We start from the raw sequence: 20,088 nt of genomic DNA on the forward strand, positions 1-20,088 counted from the left end.
CTCCAAATACTTAGGACAACTTATGCCAAAGCATAAACTGATATAGAGCTTCCCAGTCTGCACCAGGACCCCAAGCTGTGAGCTTCAAAGGGCCTTGCTAATCTGAAATGGATCTGGCTACCTCCCCCAGCTCAATGAAATTAATCTGCTAGAAAGAGGAACTCAGTACATTGCTAATTAAAAAAAAAAAAAAGGCAAGTTTTTCTACTTTTAGTGAACGGTGAGACAGTCATACATTAATGGAGATCCCCGTTACGCAAGTTCAAATCCTCTCTTTGTTCAGCAGCAGTGTAAAAGCTGATGCTGTAGGATTTAATCAGACTGAAGGCGTTCTCTGAAGTTTTTATTCTGGGCTTCTGGCTTAAAAAATATACCTTTGCTATCAGTGGTGAGTCAGCATTGCTTTAAAACTATAATTATCATTTCCCTCACTTCAATGAAGACTGAACCCACCTGTCTTTTTAACAGATCCTTTTTTGCTTTGAAAACTTTATAAACTCTATTAGTGCCAGACTTATTAAAAGTGAACTTGACATGATGGGGTTTTAAGGTCTGGAACCTGATTCATCATCCTCTGGTAAAAGCCTTCCCAGAGTCAGGAATTACAGACCAGGTAAAGGTGATTACCAAGAAAAAAACCAGGACCCTTCCCTGCAAGTCTTGCTCAGACAGAGGTCTTGCTATGGTATAGTGAGTTTGATGTGAGAGCTGTCATTTCAGATCTTCACAGATTCAGCTCTAACCATTCAGTAGGAAAAATATATTAATTTTCCTCCTGTCCATAATTGTCTATTTTCCTCCAGTGAGGCCCCTATAAATAAAGCCGTAGGAAATGAGAGCTATCATCTGCCATCAGAGGGAAGTGCCTTGCTTCAGGTCCTTGTCACAGCTAGTAATTTCAGTCCTGGATTTATGTGGTTGAGGGAATATTTCACCTTTTGTTTTAAATTGATTTTCCAGTGTTTGAACTTGCTGAAAAGTGCATGAAAACCATTGGTAGCCTCCCCAAATGCTTTCAAACTGGCAGCCAAACACAGCTCAACATCATTCTTCGAGAACAGAAATTTATGGTTTTCAACACAGCCTTAAAATTTGACAAAGAGAGGGGTAGAGAAAAGCTGAGTCAGCATGTTTGGATTGCTGGTGCTAAAAGGCAGAGTGCATGCACTGGGGAGGAGCTGCTTTACCTTCCTGCTCTCCCCACCTAACCTTGCCACTGGAGTAAGGAGATTCCTCACCTCGCTGGCCCCAAAAGCTGCCCTGTAGCAATAGGAGCTGGGGAAGCTGGAGATCAGGTTATAACTGAGCAGCCAACAGACTGCAGGGGTTTTAGGAGTAATTCAGCTAAGACATGCTTCCCTTTGAAAAGCTTAATTAAATGTGCTAGTTCATGAATATTGGACTGCGGTGGAATTCCTCTCCCAGGCTCCATTGAGAACAAAACTAAAGAGCTCCAGCTGTTTATTTTTTCAGCAGAAGGAAAATGCCAACAAAACGACAAACAGTTAATTCCCTGGCTGAACTGAGCCTCAAACCACACAGTCACACTAGCTTCAGTCTCTCCTCCTACAAAAATAAAAAGGAAACTCAAGACTGGAATATACACAAGTGTCTTGAGACAAATGTGCCTCCACAGACAATAGTTGTTCTGTGAATCTGGTCCTGCCTTACAGCTGCTGCAGGCCTGTTTTCACAGCCACGGTTCAGGGCACTGACCCAGCACATTGTGGGAGCAAGGAGGGAACAAACACTCCCTGGCAAACTTAGAAAAATGTAACTCCAGCTCCCCATAGGTAGGGATGAAGGCTCTTTTGTTTAAGGACTGGGGAGCAAAATGCTTTTATCTAGCTGAGGCAGGGCTGAGATGGATAATGGTGATGCTTTTCTCCCTGGTTAGAGGGGGTCTGAATTTGGATTGCTACTGGAGTGGAAAGCAAGAAGCTGTTTGCAAAAACAAGACAGGCAGAAGCAGGGCTCAGATGGCTTGGGGAGCTCCTGATATGCTCCCTGCTCACACAGATCACTGCACTTTGTCACCAGAGCACTTGCATGACCGTAGCCCAGTTGGTCACCCAGGCTATTTCTGCTACCTCTAGCAAAGCAAGGGCTGAACCTCAAGCATGTCACCTTCACTCCTGAATGTGAGTCTGAAGTAAAGTCACCAACTCTCAACCAGTTCCCCATTCTGATGGATATAAAAAACCCCAAATGGGTACTGTGGCCAATTACAGTAATTTAAAACAAAAATGACCATGGGATTGATGGCTCCTGTGTGATGCTCAGGGGACACCATAGAGACCTGAGGTGGGGACATGGGTCTGGAAGGGAAGGGCACAGCCTCACCTCTCCCTTAGGTAGGATTTTCTGCTCATCCAGTTTAAAGGCAGTTCCTATTCTTCTCCTTACAATAGGTGGCTCCTCCCCAGGATCCAGGGGGTATTCTCGTGGCAGCTTTCCTGTGAGCTCCTGTAAGAAGAAAATGCTGTTAGAGTTCTGGGAAATCCTGCAGCACAGCAAAGCACACCATCACTCTTGTATGACCCTAAACTGACAGGCATTCATTAACAACATATCCAGTTCAGCCAGCTGATAAACATACAGGAGAGAGCACCCAGCCCTGCAAAGTCAGAACCTGACACGGAGGGTGGGGACCTCTTCTCTAACCTGTGCATGAACACAGATCTTTGTGGCTTGCCCTGGGCAGGTCTGTAAGTGGTGCCCATCCCTAGGGCATTAGGGCCTGAGGCTGAGCAGGCTTGCAGCACACAAGTTTTCATCTCTGCTGCAGGGTGAGCAGGAACCAAGAGCTCCTATCTGCTGATCTGCTTCTGAGAGGGGAGAGCACACTTGAGAGCCTTCCTGCAGGATACAGGTCTGCTGAGTCAGAAAGCTGCAATGGTAACAACTGTGCAGGTTATGACCTGCACAGAAAAACATTCCCACCTGATTCATGATGTGTCTGAGAAGAATGCAGTGGAAATGGTCACTAAAAGCAGTGCCTGGTACCTCATTACCTGTCTGATAACACTTCATGTATTAGAGTGCCTTCCAAACCCCAATGATGTAATGGGCAGCTTTGGAGCAATTATTGGCTGATACTCTGTCAGACTGATAGGGTTATTTGCAAAGATATGTTCAAAATCTGAAGGAAACGTCACAGAATTTCAGAATATGTGGACCACAGGAAGCAGCATCAGTACTGATGTTAATGCTGTGGGGCTGTTCCCCCAGACTGCACAATACAGGCACACATATCTGAACTGAAGGCATTGAACTGCCTACAGAAAAAGGCAGAAGCCTGACTACCAGCACAGCCCCAACTCCTTGTACTCAAAAGCCTCCCCACGAAGGACAAAAGGCTTTTGTGTTCCTTAGCATCAGTCTTGAGAGGATCCAGCTGGCAGAGTAACCTAAATCATCTGAATCCCAAAGAACAGCAGCTGACCTTAATGCGAGTGTGGGTGCACAGCCCAGTCCCTGCCTGCCCTGGCCTCTCCCCCACTCCCTAATGGGGTTTTTTCTTTCTATTCTTTTCAGGTCACTAGGAAACAAGGACCTGGCCTTTTCAAATCTTCCCTTTAAGCAATTCCCAGCAAAATGGGTTTGCAGCAGAGCTCTGTGTCGATGTGCACAGCCCCCTATTGCAGGAGGCACGGCTGCAATGTCTCAGAGTCCCACTCTGCACTGCCCCTCCAGCCCTGTGGGGTTATTTCAGTTTTTCTTTCTAAATGTGTTCCTTGTACTGATGTGGCTCTAAGCACTGCACTGACACACAGATTCCTGTATCCTGAGGACAACAGGGATATTTTCTTTATAGCTCTTAATGTGATATGAAGCAGGGCAGTGGGTAAAGAGTTAATCTTCTGTAAAATCTGTATAGATCAGAGCAGAACAAAATGAACGTAGGCTACCATGCTGCTTCCACAAGCTAAAAAGTATTCAAAGGCATGATCATGAAACATAACCTGAATTAATAAGTAACTGGAGTAGTGACGGGCCAAAGTAACCTGATGCCAGCATTATGAATGGTTCTGGCCATGCCTTCTTACTTATGCCTCCACTTTTAACTCTTTTTTATCTCCTAGCTTGCCACCTTCTTCCTCTGTTTTGACCATTCCCATGCCAAAGCAGAAAGTACAAAGGGCAGCCTGAGAGGAAGCTTTCAACTACCAGCTGCTGATGGATGAGCTGTAGAGTAGCAAGATGGGGTCAGATTCCAAGTGTCCATTAACTGCCTCTCTCAAATCACCTATGGAAAGCACGAACACTTTCTAGCAGCTCTCAATGTGCTGACAGATGGGCTCTGGCCAGCCTTGCCACAGCACATTAAGGAGTTATTGCTCCTCATCCCCAGCTCCCTGCCCCACTGGGAGCTTTTTCCTGCATCCTGGTTGCTCCTGAAGTGCTTGAGGCTGCACCAGAAACAGGGCTGGGGTTAAAGGGAAGGCACTGGGCTGTGAGCTCCTGCAGCTGTGGCACAGACACATCTTCCTCTGCATCCGGTGCTGCTGCAAGGATTAGTCATCAGCAGTCAGGCAGGGTTAGCTTAGGGTAGTAAATTCCTCTGGGCCAAGTAGAGCCTCCAGACCTTGACTGTCAGCCCCCGAAGAGCTGTGATTTTTTCCTGTGGATGATCTCAGCTCAATGGATTTAGAGATTGGATCTGATCCTGTGACGTTTCTCACAGCACAAGTCGTTTGCTGACATCAACCAGGACTTCTCAGGTGGGAAGGGATTGCTTCCATGGAGTAAAGAATGGGAACAGGGGCAGCAGAGATGTCTGCTGATGTTCTTTGTTGAGAGGTATTTTCCCCAATTTGCTCTTTTTGGCATTAAAACTACACATTAATTGAAACAAAGTGCAATGAGACCTGAATCAGTGACCCATCTCTCCCATTTTTTGTCAAAAGGTAGATACACATCAAATATTAAGGAAGAACTGGAAGATCTCTGTGCCACTGTCTGCAGCCAGCCTCCTGTTGTGTTACACATCACAATTTGTTATTAAAATCAGATACACAGGCCCTTTAAACATGGGAGGATTGCTGAATGACCTGAGAACACTGCTGCTAATCTCCACACACAGCTGCAGCAGAGTTGTGATTTCCCCAAACATTAAACTGATCACTAAATGGCCTCCTATGTACTCCAAAATGAGCTGGCAGGTGAGTGGGAAGGTTATGAGCTCCTGAGCTGTCCTGCATGACCTGGGATGACCACAGTGCTTCCTCTTTGCAAGGTCTGCACCACACTGGCATTCCTTTCCAGCAGTGCCAGAGCTGACTGGATGAAGGCAATCAACATGGAGCAGATGAGACCTTGTGTGCTGTATGGCAGAGCATGCTCAGAGAAGAAAAGCATGTAAAATTGGGCCTGCCCAAGATGAAAGTGTGCCAGCCTTGGGGCTTTTTTTTTGTTTTTTGCTAATGGAGTCAAAAGTCTCTGAGAAGTGATGACCAGCACATAAAACAGCCTGCTAGCAGAATATTCTTATCAAAGTTAGTAAGAAGCCTGGGTGAATGCAACTTATTTACAATTTCAAAGCACAGACGTGGATGCTGAACACCCAGCTCACCCCAAACCAACTGGGTACCCAGCTGACATGGGGCCCCCTTCTCTGTGGGAAAAAAGCCCTGGACTTTGCAATCTGGAGTTGAAACAGCTGGATCTCCCTGAGGTCACTGTACAATGAGTTTTGTAAGAGGTGACTGTGGAAGGAGTCTCATCTCCTGACCCTACCCCACCTCCAAACAAGGAGCATGCTGTAACAAAGTGAGAAACAAAGTGTTCCAGGTTATAAAATGTCCACTGCCTACCGCTTCCCGCAGGCACAGTTTCTTCAGCTCTTCCAAGCGTTGGCGCAGTGTCTCTTCCAAAGCTTCTTGCCTGGACTTCAGTGCAGCCAGCATGTCTTTCTTGGCAGACTGAGAACTGTCTGACTCTTGGGAACCTGTCAATAAACAATGATTTCACTAGGCCAGCTGACAGCAGAACACACATCTGGAGTGCTTGTAATTTTACCAAAGCCTGGATGCAGTCCTTCCAAAAAGAAATTGGACTATGACATGAAACAGGTGTTACCCAGTCACGTTTGTTTACAGCAAATCCTTAATGTTTAAGCTAACAGTCAGAGAGTCAACAGTGGAGCACATAAAGACATTTGTAATCATTATCTGGAAAAATAAAAGCAGCAAAATTATTCATCTAAAGATCTTAGAGGAAACCCACATACAATTCCCATGAAAGCTCCCAATGACAAAGTACAGTTTACAAAACCCTGGAGATGTATTTTTTTGGAAATTAAGTCTAGGAGAAACCATTTGACAATACAGCCTACTTCTTAAGAACTGCAATTATCCTAGTAGCACACATGTAATTCAATCCACTTACAGAGCCTGTTCTATGAAAAACTGTAATGGAACAAAATTACCTAGCAAGATTGCTTGTAAAACACACCAAAAAGCCACAACCATAGCTCCTTCTAGGTAGTAGCTGTTTCTTGTGAAGACGTAGGTCAAGATATTTAACTGCATGTCCAAGTGGAAATTACCAGCAACTCCACTGAAGTCGGTCTGTGCATTGTCAGACTCTGTTGCTCAGATGACATAAAAATATTTGAAATTTCAGTTTTTCAGGGGAACTTCTTGATGAGGTAACCTCATCCTTTGTCACTATGTTTCCCCCACATACTATAAAGGATGGATATTCTCCTTATCCCTCCCTTTGCTGCTGGTGTACCAATAGAAACATTTTTTTTACAGCAGTGACCTGTTCCCTGCCCACCTTGAGCAATGGCACAGAGAAAGCAGATGTCTATAATCTGCAGGAGTCAGATACAGCAGGATGCTACATGGAATTTTCTGTGCACCTGTCACCAGATGGGGGTTAGAGGGGGCTCCTAGATATGTTTACAACTTGGCCTCCAAGCATTCAGTGAAAACACTCAGCCCAAGGAGGTTGAAAAAGCTGTTATTTCACAGAGCTTTGGAAGGAATCTGGGAATGATTCTTTATTTTGGCAGCAAAACAGTGAAATTTGTGCTTTCAGCTTCATCTTTCATTGCTACTATTCCAGCAGACCATTAAAGCTAAACTGAAAGGGGATTGAGGCAAAAATTGCCACAAAACAGTTCTGCATTAGCTCGGGGGAGCAGAGAATCTCACAGATCTTTTCCACCACTATTTTCTGCAGTTTTCATGAAGGGAGATAGCTGGCATTTATTCAATAAAACACCACTCTGCTTTCTTAAACCTTTTACTGGGCTGTCCTGAAGTGGGGGTGGTGAAAGAGATCTCTCTAAAGGTCAGCCAGGCTGAGTATTATCAGATAAAAGAGGAGAGCCTCACACTAAGATGCTTGTGTAACTGCTGTAGTCATCCTCATTTTATTTGTGTTTGCCCTTGTAAAGCAACAGAACTCAACTCTGCAGACACGTCTGTGCTGGAAGAACTTGATGGGACCTTCTAGAGGAGCCCTGTATTTGCACTGGCAGGGAAACTCCTCTCCAGCACTTAATAATTCTTAATAGCAACCCTGGTGAGCAGTTACTAGCAAAACTGAACTGCTGAATTTCTTCACAGGCTTGTCAACAAACTGCCGAGTCCCGGTAAAAAGTTGATCATGACTCCAGCAGATGTTTTGAACCTTTTTCTTTTTTCTTTTATGACAACTTTAATGACCTATGTTTTCCTTTCAACTGCTCTTCCCCTTTCCTTCCTCTGTCTGCTCCATACCACCGGCCAGCCTCAGATTTATTTTTAACAGCTATTCCTTTTTGCTGGGTTGCCACAGCAGCTACACAGAAACATTTACAAGCACATGAAGAGCCTGGCCGGACCCCTCTGCTGATTTGGGGTGTGCCCACAAGAAGGAAACAAGAGGCTTCTGGCTCAGCTGGTAGGGACCCAAATCAAGCCTAGACAGTTCTCAGTATCTGCTCCCCTGTGTGAGAACCATGCTGGTCTCAACTCTGATGCAACTGGTGCACATTTAATCCACGGTGTGCCTGTTTTGCCACTTTTTTCCCTGCTCCCAAAAAGCAAAGGAACTGGAGGGGACCTGGAAGTGTGCCATCACATTCTGAGTGAAGCAATGGGATTACTGCTGAAACCAAAGTCATGCACTCACTGGCACTAATGTTTGATATAGAATTTTTATTTAAAAGCTGAATTATTTTGCAGTGTATTATTAGATTTTTATTGGCTGGATTCTCTGCTTGTTTTCATGCGTAAAAAGCAAATGGAAACTTGATCAGTCAAGAGAACCATACCTGTATGAGATGACTGTAAATGAGCAGAAGACAATGCTTTGTGTTGCTGGGTGCCTATGGCTTCCATTAGAGGCTCTTTATTTATAAAGATGTATCAATCCTACCTTGGAAAAAGCTGTGCTCAGAGATCCACTTCTAAACCCAGTGGCAACTGACCCAAATATGTCAGGACAAATCAAAATACCATAAAAACAACCAAGAAATAACCAAAGACCAGCACAAACCAAACCAATCAAGCAGATACTACCTTAAATCATCCTTATCAGATATGGTCACTGAGTCATGGCTGCCCAGTGCCTTCCAAAGGGGATCACCAACAGAGAAAAATCAGTCCTGAGAGATCAGTCCTAACACAAGAAACTCCTGCTGCAACAGGAATGGTTCACTGAGAGGCTTTCTCAGGTGTTTTATCTCCCACAATTAGGGTTAATTCCTAATGCAGTAAATGGGAGAAATGTTGCTGAAATATATAATTTTCCTATACAGCATTTGAACCTTTTTGTGAAAATTATTTTTCAGCCTCTTTCCCATTTGCAGTGCAAGGATTTACCAAACTCTGCATTTTAACACACACTTCTGCAGAACCATTTGATGTCCCTAAAACAAAAAGAATTGTGAAAATACACCAGGTAGCAGGCACAGGGCCTTCTGTCTGGTGGTACAGGAGCCTGCTGAACTGGGGGCTGTATTTATGTGTATGTGCCCTTTCTTTCTTAGCAAACAGGATGGGACACAGATCTTGGTGACCTAAATGACCACTTAATGCTCTGCTAATTTGTGGAAACAGTACTCATCTTCTGACACCCACATGGCCTCTCTGGGTGATTTTTTCATCCACTGACACTCAGGAGAACATGAGCTGGGAAATGCAGGGGCAACATGGTCCTCCCTGTCCAATTCCATCTCCAGCAGAACTCATGGCTGAACTACACCAATGCTAACAGGCTGGGTTCTGCTCACTTCTATACTGGTGAAGTCAGGACAATCTTGGTGATGTTGAAGGGGACATGCAGCACACAGGGCACAATCCTGAAGGATCTGGATGTATTATTCTGGGGTCCAAGACAAGCTTTGCTTTAAAGCCTGCCAAAGGGGTGATACCAGACACCACTTTGGAGAGAAAAGTCCTACCAATAACTCATTGTTTGTTCCTCCATCTATTGTAGCAGAGTGGAGTCAGCTTGAAAAAGGGATTAATGAGAAGGATGAAAACAAGCAGGGAGGACAGAAGGGTTGCTAAAAGCAGAGAGAGCCAAGTCTTGGTGACACCAACTGTGAGGGAGGGGAGGGGAGGAGAGGAGAGGAGATGCAACAAGGTGGCTGAGCAGTAGCAGCAAGGCAAAAGCACTCAGGCATCTCTTCCTTTTCTCATTCTCCAAGTCTCCAGCTCCAGGAAAAACACATCTAAATATGGCAAACCCTGCACGCTACATCCGGCTGCTGGCTGCAGCTCGCTGGCATCTGGCTGAGGTCCCTGTGGAAGGCTGTCTGTCCCCTGAGCAGGGAGGGAAGTTCCCCCCACGCTCGCTCCGTGCCAGAGCCTTGGCTGACTCCACACCAGGATGTCAGCACACATAACAACCAGCAGCCCCAGACAGCCCCTATCTCTGCTCTCTGCCCAGCACTGAGGATTTCCTCGGCCAGAGCTGCTCCGCACAGGATGTGCTCAGAGCTCAGATATCCTGTGGGTGACTCTGCAGCTGCTCATCCACTCCAACACCCGCCGGGGCGCTCCAGCCGGGACACAGCCCTGCCTGGCTGGACTCTGCTGTGGTGTTTCCAAACGTAAATAGGCCCTGCACAGGAAACCTCCACTGCTGCAGAAGGAATGGGGCTTGGGGGGCTGGAGGCTCCTTGAATATGCCTGCAGAGCTAAAACAGAGATGCTCCTCTGGGGTGTCTCCTCTGCCCACAGAGATGAAGAAGTTAATCTGGGGTTAGTCCAACCATAACCCTGCAACTACAGGGCTCCTCACTAGCTTGGAGACCTGCAGAGCTCTTATGGCACAGACTTCAAAGAAAAAATCCACCTCAGAACTAACTTGGTTTTGTTCGGCTGGCTTCGATTTGGTTCCTGCCTGTGTGAAAGCAGAGCTTTAATTCACAGGCAAATCTTTCCCCACATGTCCAGGGATGACCCAGAGATCCTGAGCAGAATATCCCTGAGCTAAACCAGCACACTGTCCTAGGGAGGCCCCTTCAGATCCAAAATTAAGACAAAAGTTAGAGTCAGCTTGTCAGAAAGGGACTTGGGCATCAAAATTACAAATCTTCAGTGAACAGCCTGAGACCAAGAGCGTGGGAAAAACGGAGGAGCTGAGTGAGGCTCTGGGCTTGAATTGCTGTGATCCTGAGGAAGCCAGTTCTCAGTGCAAGAATCCATCTTTCCTCTGCTGTCTCCAGAGACTGTAAGTGATGTGGGGCAGTGACTGCCTTGTACTGCACAGCAGGATCTTCTCCAGACAGTGAGACAGCTGCAAGCAACAACAAACTTTTCCTTGCAGACTTGCTGCAAGCCCAGGGGAGACATGCCACTTTTGGCATGCTCCTCACAGTGCTGACAGCCCCTCCAGTGAGGAGGAGTGAGATGGAGGGAGGAAATGACTACAAGTAATTTTCAGGAAAAAAAGGGAAGTCGGGGCAAACAGAGATTCAGTCCTGACCTTGGGATTTCGAGTCACTTGAGGTATTTATAGCCTGGAAAGTCTACTGTGGCCACTTAATCATTTGCACTTATTCTCTCCAGTGTGCAGGCTGTGCTGCGATAACCCATCATTGTTGTGGTTGTGTGCCGATAATCTTTGGCACAATGGGAGGAAACACAAAGCCTGGGACAGAGCCAGTGACTGTGCCCAGTGGGACAGACAATGAATGTCCCCTCCCATCCAGTGGGACAGGGATGGGCCACCTCCACCAGCCACGCCAGAGGGAAGGGGATCTTGGAGCCGAGGGGGTTGAGTGTGGAAGCAATCCAGGGTTTCCAATTCCCTGGTACTTGACCTCTGCCAGACATTTCTCTCAATACCTTTTTTGTAGCTGCTTGTAGCTGCTGGGAGGCACACAGCAGCACCAAGCTCTGCAGCTCTTTTCAACATTTTGGGGAGAGCCCTTTCCTCAGAGCTGGCAGGATGTAACAGGCAGCTCTGAAGAAAGGAACATGGAGGGAGCTGTGCACTCCTGGCCCACCAGCAGCACCTTGACAGAAACAGAGGTTCACACAGTCCTATGAAGGCACCCAGGTAGGAAATCCACCCACCCAGGACTGAAGAAATGACTAACCTGGTCAATGAACTCTGAGTGGGTCTAGTCACTAGTGCAATTCTGATGCACTCAGCCAGAAAGGTGCAGGGAGCACAAAAGTACAGAAATAAGAGCATGGGCAGCTCCCAGTTTGGAATTTTCATACACTTAACTGTGATAGATGCTGGGCCTACACCAGCTTTTCTGGGCCTGATTTTTTGCCAGCTTTCACATGCTACTGCTCTCTCCAGGTGTAAGAGTAGAAGCACACCCCAGTGTTTTTTATCCAGGAACACAAAAAGTCCATGTATTAACATGGAAACAGGATTACTACCAAGTAGCTCTCACAAACTTAGGAATGGTGCCCAGGAGGCTGAGATTTTGGAAAGACCTTAAGAACTTACTTGGGGTACTTAGTATTATTTACCTTCCAGCTGGAGAGCTGGAAAAAAATGCCAAACAAACAAAGACTTCCAACAACCTGACACCAGTCTGGGAGCTGCTGAGCTACTGCAACTCCCCAAGCGATGGGAGGCACAGACAGTGGATTGTATACTTTGTCAGGAAGACCTCAGGAGCAGAAAGGCAACTCTGTTTGCAGGCAAGGCAAGGAACTGCACAGCAAGCAGCTCTGGAAACACTGCACATTTTAACCCCTTGATGAACCTTTATCAAGCAAAGTTTTAAGATACATGGAGGATACAGTGATGAAAAGCTAATCTACGACATCAGTGTGGGTTCAGTTTTAAAGCATTTGCATTCCTAGATGGGTTCTTCCTTTGTTCAAACTTCAGAAGATTATTCTCTGCTGTTACACATCTCAACACATTTGGTTTTGGTAACTTAATGTGATGCTTAGCAGAAGGTATTTAATTGTCTGAAACTGTTAATTACAGTGATACCAGAAACCTTGCCCTCCTGAAGAGCTCACCTAAGCAGATTCAAGCTCTTTGCTAAACACCACCCCCTGCTTTAAGGCTGTAGTGACATTTATCACTGTTTAACAAACAGCTTGCCAGGTTCAGACTGACAGAAGAGTATCAAAGACTCACAACCTCCTGACTCCCCTTCTCCAGCCCTTTCTCCTCCTGCTCTAGCTCTCCTGTGCATCACCTTCTCTTGGATTCTCTCACACATGACATCTTCCTCACACAGAAAAGTGCTCTAAGCCACAACAAGAAACCTTCAGGACCCTGGCACTAGTTTGGTAGAGCGCTAGGGCATAGTTCAGTTGAGCCTGGGACAGCAGCCAAATCCCAGCAACAGAGAGGCAAAGCAGATGTGCACTCAGTGAAGAAGACACTCTGTCTCAACAATACTGAGGAACATCACCAGTTCCCAGCCTCAGTTTGCCTTGTGAGCTGCACTGGGTGACTGCTTCCCCACTGCTGGCTGGGCACTCCTTCACAAACCCATCTGCATTAGGATAGGCTGGATACCAAGGGATGGTTAGGCTAGAAATTGTGAAGAGACACCAGGTTTCAGCTGGAAATTGAGCGGTTGGAGATGACATGCTGGAGTCAAGGAGGAAACGAGTGGTGGTAAAGAGAGAGGGGGAGGCTGCTGCCTGTGCTGTTTGTGGAGAGCCTGCTGAGAGATGGACTGCCACCTGGACAGACAAAAAGGCTAAAGGGAAGTGTCTTTCATTCTGTAGAGCAGTTTCTGGCTGCTCCCCATTATACCATGGCCATGGCCCTTCCCACCACACTCCCTCCAGCTGCAGGACAAAGGACCTACCTGATGACAGCAGACTCCCGCTGCTTCCGCTGATAATTTTGCCTTTACTCCCCATGTTGGCCAGCTTGGAGGTCTTGAGCGTTCCCGTTTCAGTCAGGTCAATCGCAATCTCACTCAGGCTTCTTGCAGCATGAATCTTGGACTGGAGGTGGACACAGGAGTTAGTTATGCCTCTTGAAAGCTCACAGAAGGAAAAAGACCTTTTGCTGTGGCAGGAAACTGGCCTCCACAGCAAACTTGGATTATTTTACAAGAATAGAAGCAATCTGGCACAGTATTCACTGCTGTACTTTCTACATTCTTAAGTGGGTACAATTCTGGCATCGCTTCCTGTTGTTTGGGTTTTTCTCTGCTTTGCAATGCACATTTTTCTCCCTTAAACAAAGGATGTATGGAGTCACTGTTCTACCACATACAATAAGAAACCTTCAGAAATGCCATCATAATAATCTGCTGAAAAACTCAAAACCTAAAGACCATCTCTAACATCTAAAGGAAGCCAGAAGGGGCCTTCACAAATCAGCAACAAGCTTTGGAACAAGACAGAGTGAGGACATGCCTTAAATGGGCTGTCATGAGAAGCTGGAAGAACATACTGACAGGAAAACACATTCAGGTTATTGTCCAGACTAACAAGCTGCATGCAATGCCCCTACTGCGAGGGACCTCTTCAAAGCATTAACTCTAGTAGGAAACACCAGCCAGCCCAGCTCAGTAACTGGCCACATTAGGGCATGGCCATTGTTCCCCACCAAATGTCAACAAGATTGTTGCAATTTATAATTACAAGAAAGTAAATAATGCATAGTACATAAACCTGGATATTAAAATAGAATAGAATAGAATAGAATAGAATAGAATAGAATAGAATAGAATAGAATAGAATAGAATAGAATAGAATAGAATAGAATATTTCAGCTGGAATGGACCTCCAACAGTCATCTCAGCCCATTGCTCAAATCTTCCAAGGCCTGTACTTCTGAGCTTCAATTAATCTGTCCTTGCAGGGCCACTGACCTGCAATTTTAATTTCTCAGAACACAGAAAGCTGTTGGCACATTTTGCCAACACTCTACAACTGCAAGAGTTTTATCCAAAAGGGGGTGAAGCCCTAGCTCAAGATCACTTGAGCATTCACCTCTGCACCTTCTCAAGGCCAGAAGAGACTCAGCTCTGGCCATACAGCTCATACAGTTAGCACATCATTACTGTGCTAACAAATCAAAGCTGACTGATGTCCACATACCAGGGTGTGATCTGCTCCCACTGGAAATAACATGAAACAGGACAAGGAATGCTTGTCATGATGGATATTCAGTGTTACTTCACATCCTCAGGAAGAAGAAACCATTCCAACAAGAACTAAGCCTGAACTGATGGCTGAGTGCTCATCACTGAGCTTCTTAGTTCTGTTACTGATGTGCTGTGGGGCTTTGGGTAAGACACTTAAGGTTAAGTTCTTGGTGATCCCCACCTCTGTTTGCATATCAGTGAAATAATAAGGGAAGGAAAATGTCTCCCTGTAGCACACTGTATTTTTAAGATTAATTTAAGACTGCAAATGAAGACAGCACTGGGAAAGCCTTACACTGAAAACACCCTCAGAAGTGTTATCATAATTTAATAATCCTGGGTATTTGTAGGCTCTGTCATTACCATTCCAAGGTACCCAAATGCCTCACAAGCTTATTTCCACAACAACCCCAACAACAGGCCGTGTGTTCTCACTTGTTTGCAAGAGTGAACAGCGCAGTCCTTGTGAGTGCAGAGGCTGAACTACCCAACAAAGTATCAGAGCAGATCAGTCAACCAGTACTGACCCTCCTCAACTAATGCTGCAACCAGTGAGAGACTGCTCATTTCCAGCAGTTCCTCCCTAAAATCAGCCCCAGGGGAAGGACAGCACTCTTCAGCTTCTTGGATCAGATGTCTCTGGTCAGAAACAAGGCCTGTGAAACATCTTCTTCAAATAGTTCTGGAAGGTTAGTTCAGTGAGGAGGAAAATCACTGCTTTTATCTAATGAGATTTCCTTCTACTGAAGTCTTGATAAGGAGCCTAAGCATGAACGGCTGTCTTGCTACAATGCCAGACCTTTGGAGGCAACAAGCCTTCCAACTGCCTTTGTCCTGCTGATAAATCCCCTGCAGGTGTGTATATGGTGTATAACCCTCTGTGTATGTAGGGTTATGTGTACTTTGTAAAACCCTAGGAACAGCTGCATCGACCAAACCCAGTGTCTATCTGACCCAACACACTGAGTCCTGGCAGTGGATGCCTCAGAAAAGCACAAACCCCAAGTCTGCATGGACAGATCCATCCCTCCTGCTCAATGAAGCAGTGGTTTTCCTTTTCTGTAGGATAGTTAAAGCAAGCAACCCTGTAGTTTATTTCCACTAATTTTCAGAATGCAAATTAGGGCACACTCTGGCCCTACCTGTCTGACTAGGCACCAGACAGAGTGCTGAGTGAAGAGAATGTGACTGCTGGGTCCTGTTGTGGTCCTGGCCAAGCCAGCAGTGGCTGGAAGTGTACCCTATACAGGGCAAAAGAAAAGGTGATATAAAACCAAAGCTTGGCATCCCCGGAGCCAGGAGAGAGGAAAAACAAACGAGCAGACAGATCAGCAGGGCAGAGTGAGCTTCCTCTGCAGAGGGTACAATTCAAACCTGCTGAAACCACAGGAGAAGGTTTTAGATTCAAACACAGTTGTGCTAATGCTGCCCTGCACTGAACAGTGCAGATGAAACATCTCCTGAAAGGAATGGGGTTAATTTTCCTTGCTGCTCAGTTCCTGCTGCCTCTGCTGCCTACAGCAATGCCAGTCAGCGTTGGGTGGTCTCGTGCATTGGACAGGCTCTCACAGCAGCAGGAATCAGAGCAACAGCTCATTTCACACAGGCCACTGAGCAGCAGCCAGGGTGAGGCCCGTGCAGGCTGTGTGCTGCAGCACAGCACTGCAAAGCTGGGTTACACCCCATTAGCGCTCCCCCGAGCCCCGCGCTCCCTCCAGGCCCAGAAATTGTAAAGCACTTAGTGCAGACCTGCCAAGTCTCATTTACATGGAGGAAGACTGGTTCATTCATGAGTCATTTCAAAGCATGGGGCCAAACTGATCCCCAGTGCTGTTCTGACAGGGTCAGAAGGTGAGGAAAAAATCCATAAGTGAAATGAGGAAAAAGATGGACACTAGGGATGAATTTATCCCTCTTGCTGCAATGATGGGGCTTTGCTGGAGGTGATGTTTTGAAACCCTTGGCCTATTTCCTACCAGTTCATTCAGCCAAAAAGCCTTGCACTTGGAGGAACGTGGTGCTGAAAATTCCCACAAAATGGGACTTCTCAAGGTTTCCGGGCCAAGCGTTTGATTGACTCAGTGCAGTCAGCAGAGCAAAGACAAGCCTTCAAGTCCTGCTGCATCTGTCTCCTGAGAAAAAAGGGAAGCTGACAGGAGTTCTGCATGCTGACAGGCTCACTTGGGAAGCTGGGGATCTTTTCAGTCTCCACGTTACGCTTCGATTGCAGGGAGAGAGAGAGATCAGCAGGGAGCGAGGCACTGGGAACCCGGCGAGCTGGCAGGAGCTCAGCATGGAGTGAGGCTGCAGAAACGGCTGGGACCTCACTTGCAAAAGGGTCAGAATCCAGGCAAAGCGGGTTTTATTTCTTTTTAAAATCAAGTGAAGGCTTTTCTTTCCAGTGGAGCTGTTGGTCCAGATCCAACTGGTGCCCAGTTATGTGAGGAGCACAGAGTTCAAGCTCTCTTTATCACTATGTCACATCTCCCACCATCTAATCTACATCACTGGAGCAAAGGCTCAGCTGTGCAGTGAGCTCCAGCAGGCTTTTTCCTCTAAGTTTGTTTTTATTTTTCTTTCTTTTGTCAAAATGATATGAAATGCCAAGTTTGGACATGAAAGGAAGGAATATCTAAGTGCTGCTTTGAAGTTGAGGATTCAATTGAAGTGGGGCCTGAGATTTAAGGGGCTGCAAACCCATACGACCTGAAACTCAATAAATGTTTGTCTAGGCCCCTGAGAGCTGAACCAAAGACATTTCACATCACCCCACTCTGGGATATGATTTACTAGTTTTCCAAAGTAAAGCTCATATGAGCACTGTGTCCTTGAAGTGACCAGCAGGATGAACTGAACAGATCAATTAAAATTGATGGATCTATCAGTATTGACAGTGTCACGTCAAAGATGAGGACAACAGATGAAAATATCGGTTCCCTTAAGAGAAAGGGACAAAAATATTTGTATGCCTTAACTTCAAAGCCTCAGCATGACCACTGGGATTATTGTGACAAAGCAGGCTGACATAGTCACAGACGTGACAGGTTGACAAATGAGGGCTAGTGGGTGGTGCTGCCTGTAGGAGTGTGAGAGAGGGGAGATAAAATTGAAACACAATCTGCCAACAACAAAAGGAGTCACTGAAGGGAAGTCCTGGGTGTTTCAGAGACCCACTTTCTTACCAAAGAAATGGAAGGAGAAGGGAATCTCCTTTTGTTTGTTGATTGCTTGTGACCTAAATACCTTGCAGCTAGATCAGCAAATCCATCTGGCTGAAAGTAAGAAAAGTCAACTTCTATTTGCTTGAAATTTATCTCTGAGTTGACAGAGAGGACTATGTACTGCCCTGATGTCCTGAGCAGAGGAGGGGGACAGGAAACTTCCCTTGGTATCAGTGAGTATGCAACTTTGTCCATATTTACAGCTGGCACTTAGGCAGGGTTGGGAAGCTGGCTACAATCCTAAATTCAATACAGCTTATGGCAACTAAGGTGAAACCTGGATTTTTGCATTAGATGAGACGTGGCCAAAGTGAGTGCAACTATACCCAAGGCATCCAGAAATCCTACCTACTCTGTAGTAAAGTCACAGAGCTTATGAAGGGGAAAGCAATGTTAGAAGGGCTTAGAACGAGTGGCCCTCCACATAATTCCAGAAAGCCAACTCGATTCATTTAACTGGCAGAAAAAATAATGCAGTAAAGAAAAGTAGGGAAAAGAAATGTCTCTGCCAGTTTAGTGGGCTGAACTGGCTCCTGAGAGGACCTGATAGGGCCAGGGCCTCAGCAAGGAAGGGAGCAGCCCCAGCCCGAAACTGCATGCTGTGCTTTCTACAATAGCAAGATAGCAAGATTGTCTCAGGCATTTGAAGGATCATCACCTGCACATTCTGCCATTTCACCAGAGATGAGGACCAGTGCAGGTACCCACTCAATACAGGCTCTGTCTTCTCTGTGAAGCTTTACACCAGCGTACTCACATGGAGAGGGAAGTCTGCCTGAGAAGTCTTTTCTCTGTATCAAAGTAATCTCAAAGTGATCAAAGTGATCTCCTGCTGCTCTGAGTACGCCTAAAATTGCTGATGAAAGGAAATAAGAGGGAGAACACACACTCCTCTGGTTTCAAGGTGAGTTCTTTTGTGTACTGCCTGGCCCTTTGTGCAGCACCAATTTGCGATAGGTCCTTGCATGGCCAGGCAGTCAAGCCTCCTGCCCCCCTGTTAAAATAACATCCCACCCCTCATTTCATCAGTAAAAAGCAAGTGACAGCACGAAGAATCCAGAAACAGTTGTAGGTTGTGAAGCTACTTTGAACTCAGTTATTGGAAGCTGCCCTAACTTTACAACAGAGTTCAAGACATGGAAACCATCCAGACAGGGACGTGCCCCTAACTGCTTGCTAACTTTGGCTCCTTCTATTTGGCCACTGTTCAATACAACCGTTTCCTCAATCCTTGCTCCCATGAGCATGAATTCAATATAAATTTTCTCAATCTGGTCAAGACTAGCAAATATCATGAGTCAATTTGCCTTTTTTTGATCTTGAGTAGAAGGGGAGGGCAGGAAAGAAGCCACCATCTGGACCTGACATGGCCAGGACTGTGGTGAGTGATGAGGACTCACCCACCACAACAATGCACTTCCCATGCTTACCTTGCTTTGCTTCCTGTCCAGGTAGAACTGATGTTGACTAATGGCCATAGCCCAGATAGACTTTATTAGTGCTGGACAGGCATACCACGTATGCACAGCAATGCCACTATGCCCAAAAGTCCTCCTGGTCACAGATGCCCTGGAGAGGAGAAAAGAATGAAATGGGATTACACAAAGGTTTCACTAGATTGGTTTCTGTGGCAGCATAGATCTCATAGTAAAAGCTGCTGTCTTTAGTGTGTACACCCTTGTGTTAATGGGAAAAAATGCTTAGAAACCAGCAATAAATATCTAATCAAGCCAGGAGAGCATTTATTTCAAATATGTCCTCAAGATAGCAAGCTCCAGAGGACTAACAGTAAGAAATCATCCAGTTTTTGTCCAGCTCAGACTGTATCCCTGGATTTGGCTGATGCTGACTTGCTGCATATCCCAGGGGAGCCACCAAGGCCAAAGCCTGCATGAATCCTCTGTGTCTCATCACATGCAGAGACATCTGAGGCCAAGACCTCACACCCTCCACCTCCTCTGGCTTTGGACAGTGGCTCCCAAATATTAGGACCCAGGTAACAACTTAAGATCCACAGGATCAATGGCTACTCTAGGGAGCGTGACAGAAACTCGTCAGGAACCTTGATTTCCCCACTTGTAAACAGATGTAACAGGATTTGACACATGGTGTGGGGGCAGGGAGCTGTGAGGCTCAGAGGGGGCTGCCTAGTGCCCTGGAGAGAAGAATGGGACTCAGTGATTAGCTGAGCGAATTTAAAAACAGGAAAAATAAGGTCTAAATATTTCCTCTCTGGGACTCCCAATTGTTCTCAAACATTAGCAAAAAAACACAGGTTAGGTTTCCCCATGCTTTCACAGCTGTACAAACTTGCTTGATTATTCCTCC

At 46.1% G+C, this 20,088-nt stretch overlaps 1 protein-coding gene across 8 annotated transcripts in view; it reads right to left on the bottom strand.

Moving 5' to 3' along the window:
- Nucleotides 1-20,088, bottom strand: part of FRMD4A (FERM domain containing 4A) — a 357,007-nt gene that overhangs the window by 15,740 nt on the left and 321,179 nt on the right. For all 8 annotated transcript variants that reach the window (XM_033057883.1, XM_033057884.1, XM_033057885.2 and 5 more), the window contains 4 exons: nt 19,191-19,329; nt 13,247-13,388; nt 5,817-5,950; nt 2,344-2,466 (listed from right to left, as the gene is read on the bottom strand). In XM_033057883.1, the coding sequence (XP_032913774.1) occupies nt 2,344-2,466; nt 5,817-5,950; nt 13,247-13,388; nt 19,191-19,329 (538 nt within the window). The remainder of the gene's footprint in view (nt 1-2,343; nt 2,467-5,816; nt 5,951-13,246; nt 13,389-19,190; nt 19,330-20,088) is intronic.

Source organism: Catharus ustulatus, chromosome 4, assembly GCF_009819885.2.
Source record: "Catharus ustulatus isolate bCatUst1 chromosome 4, bCatUst1.pri.v2, whole genome shotgun sequence".
NCBI classification, from domain to species: domain Eukaryota; kingdom Metazoa; phylum Chordata; class Aves; order Passeriformes; family Turdidae; genus Catharus; species Catharus ustulatus.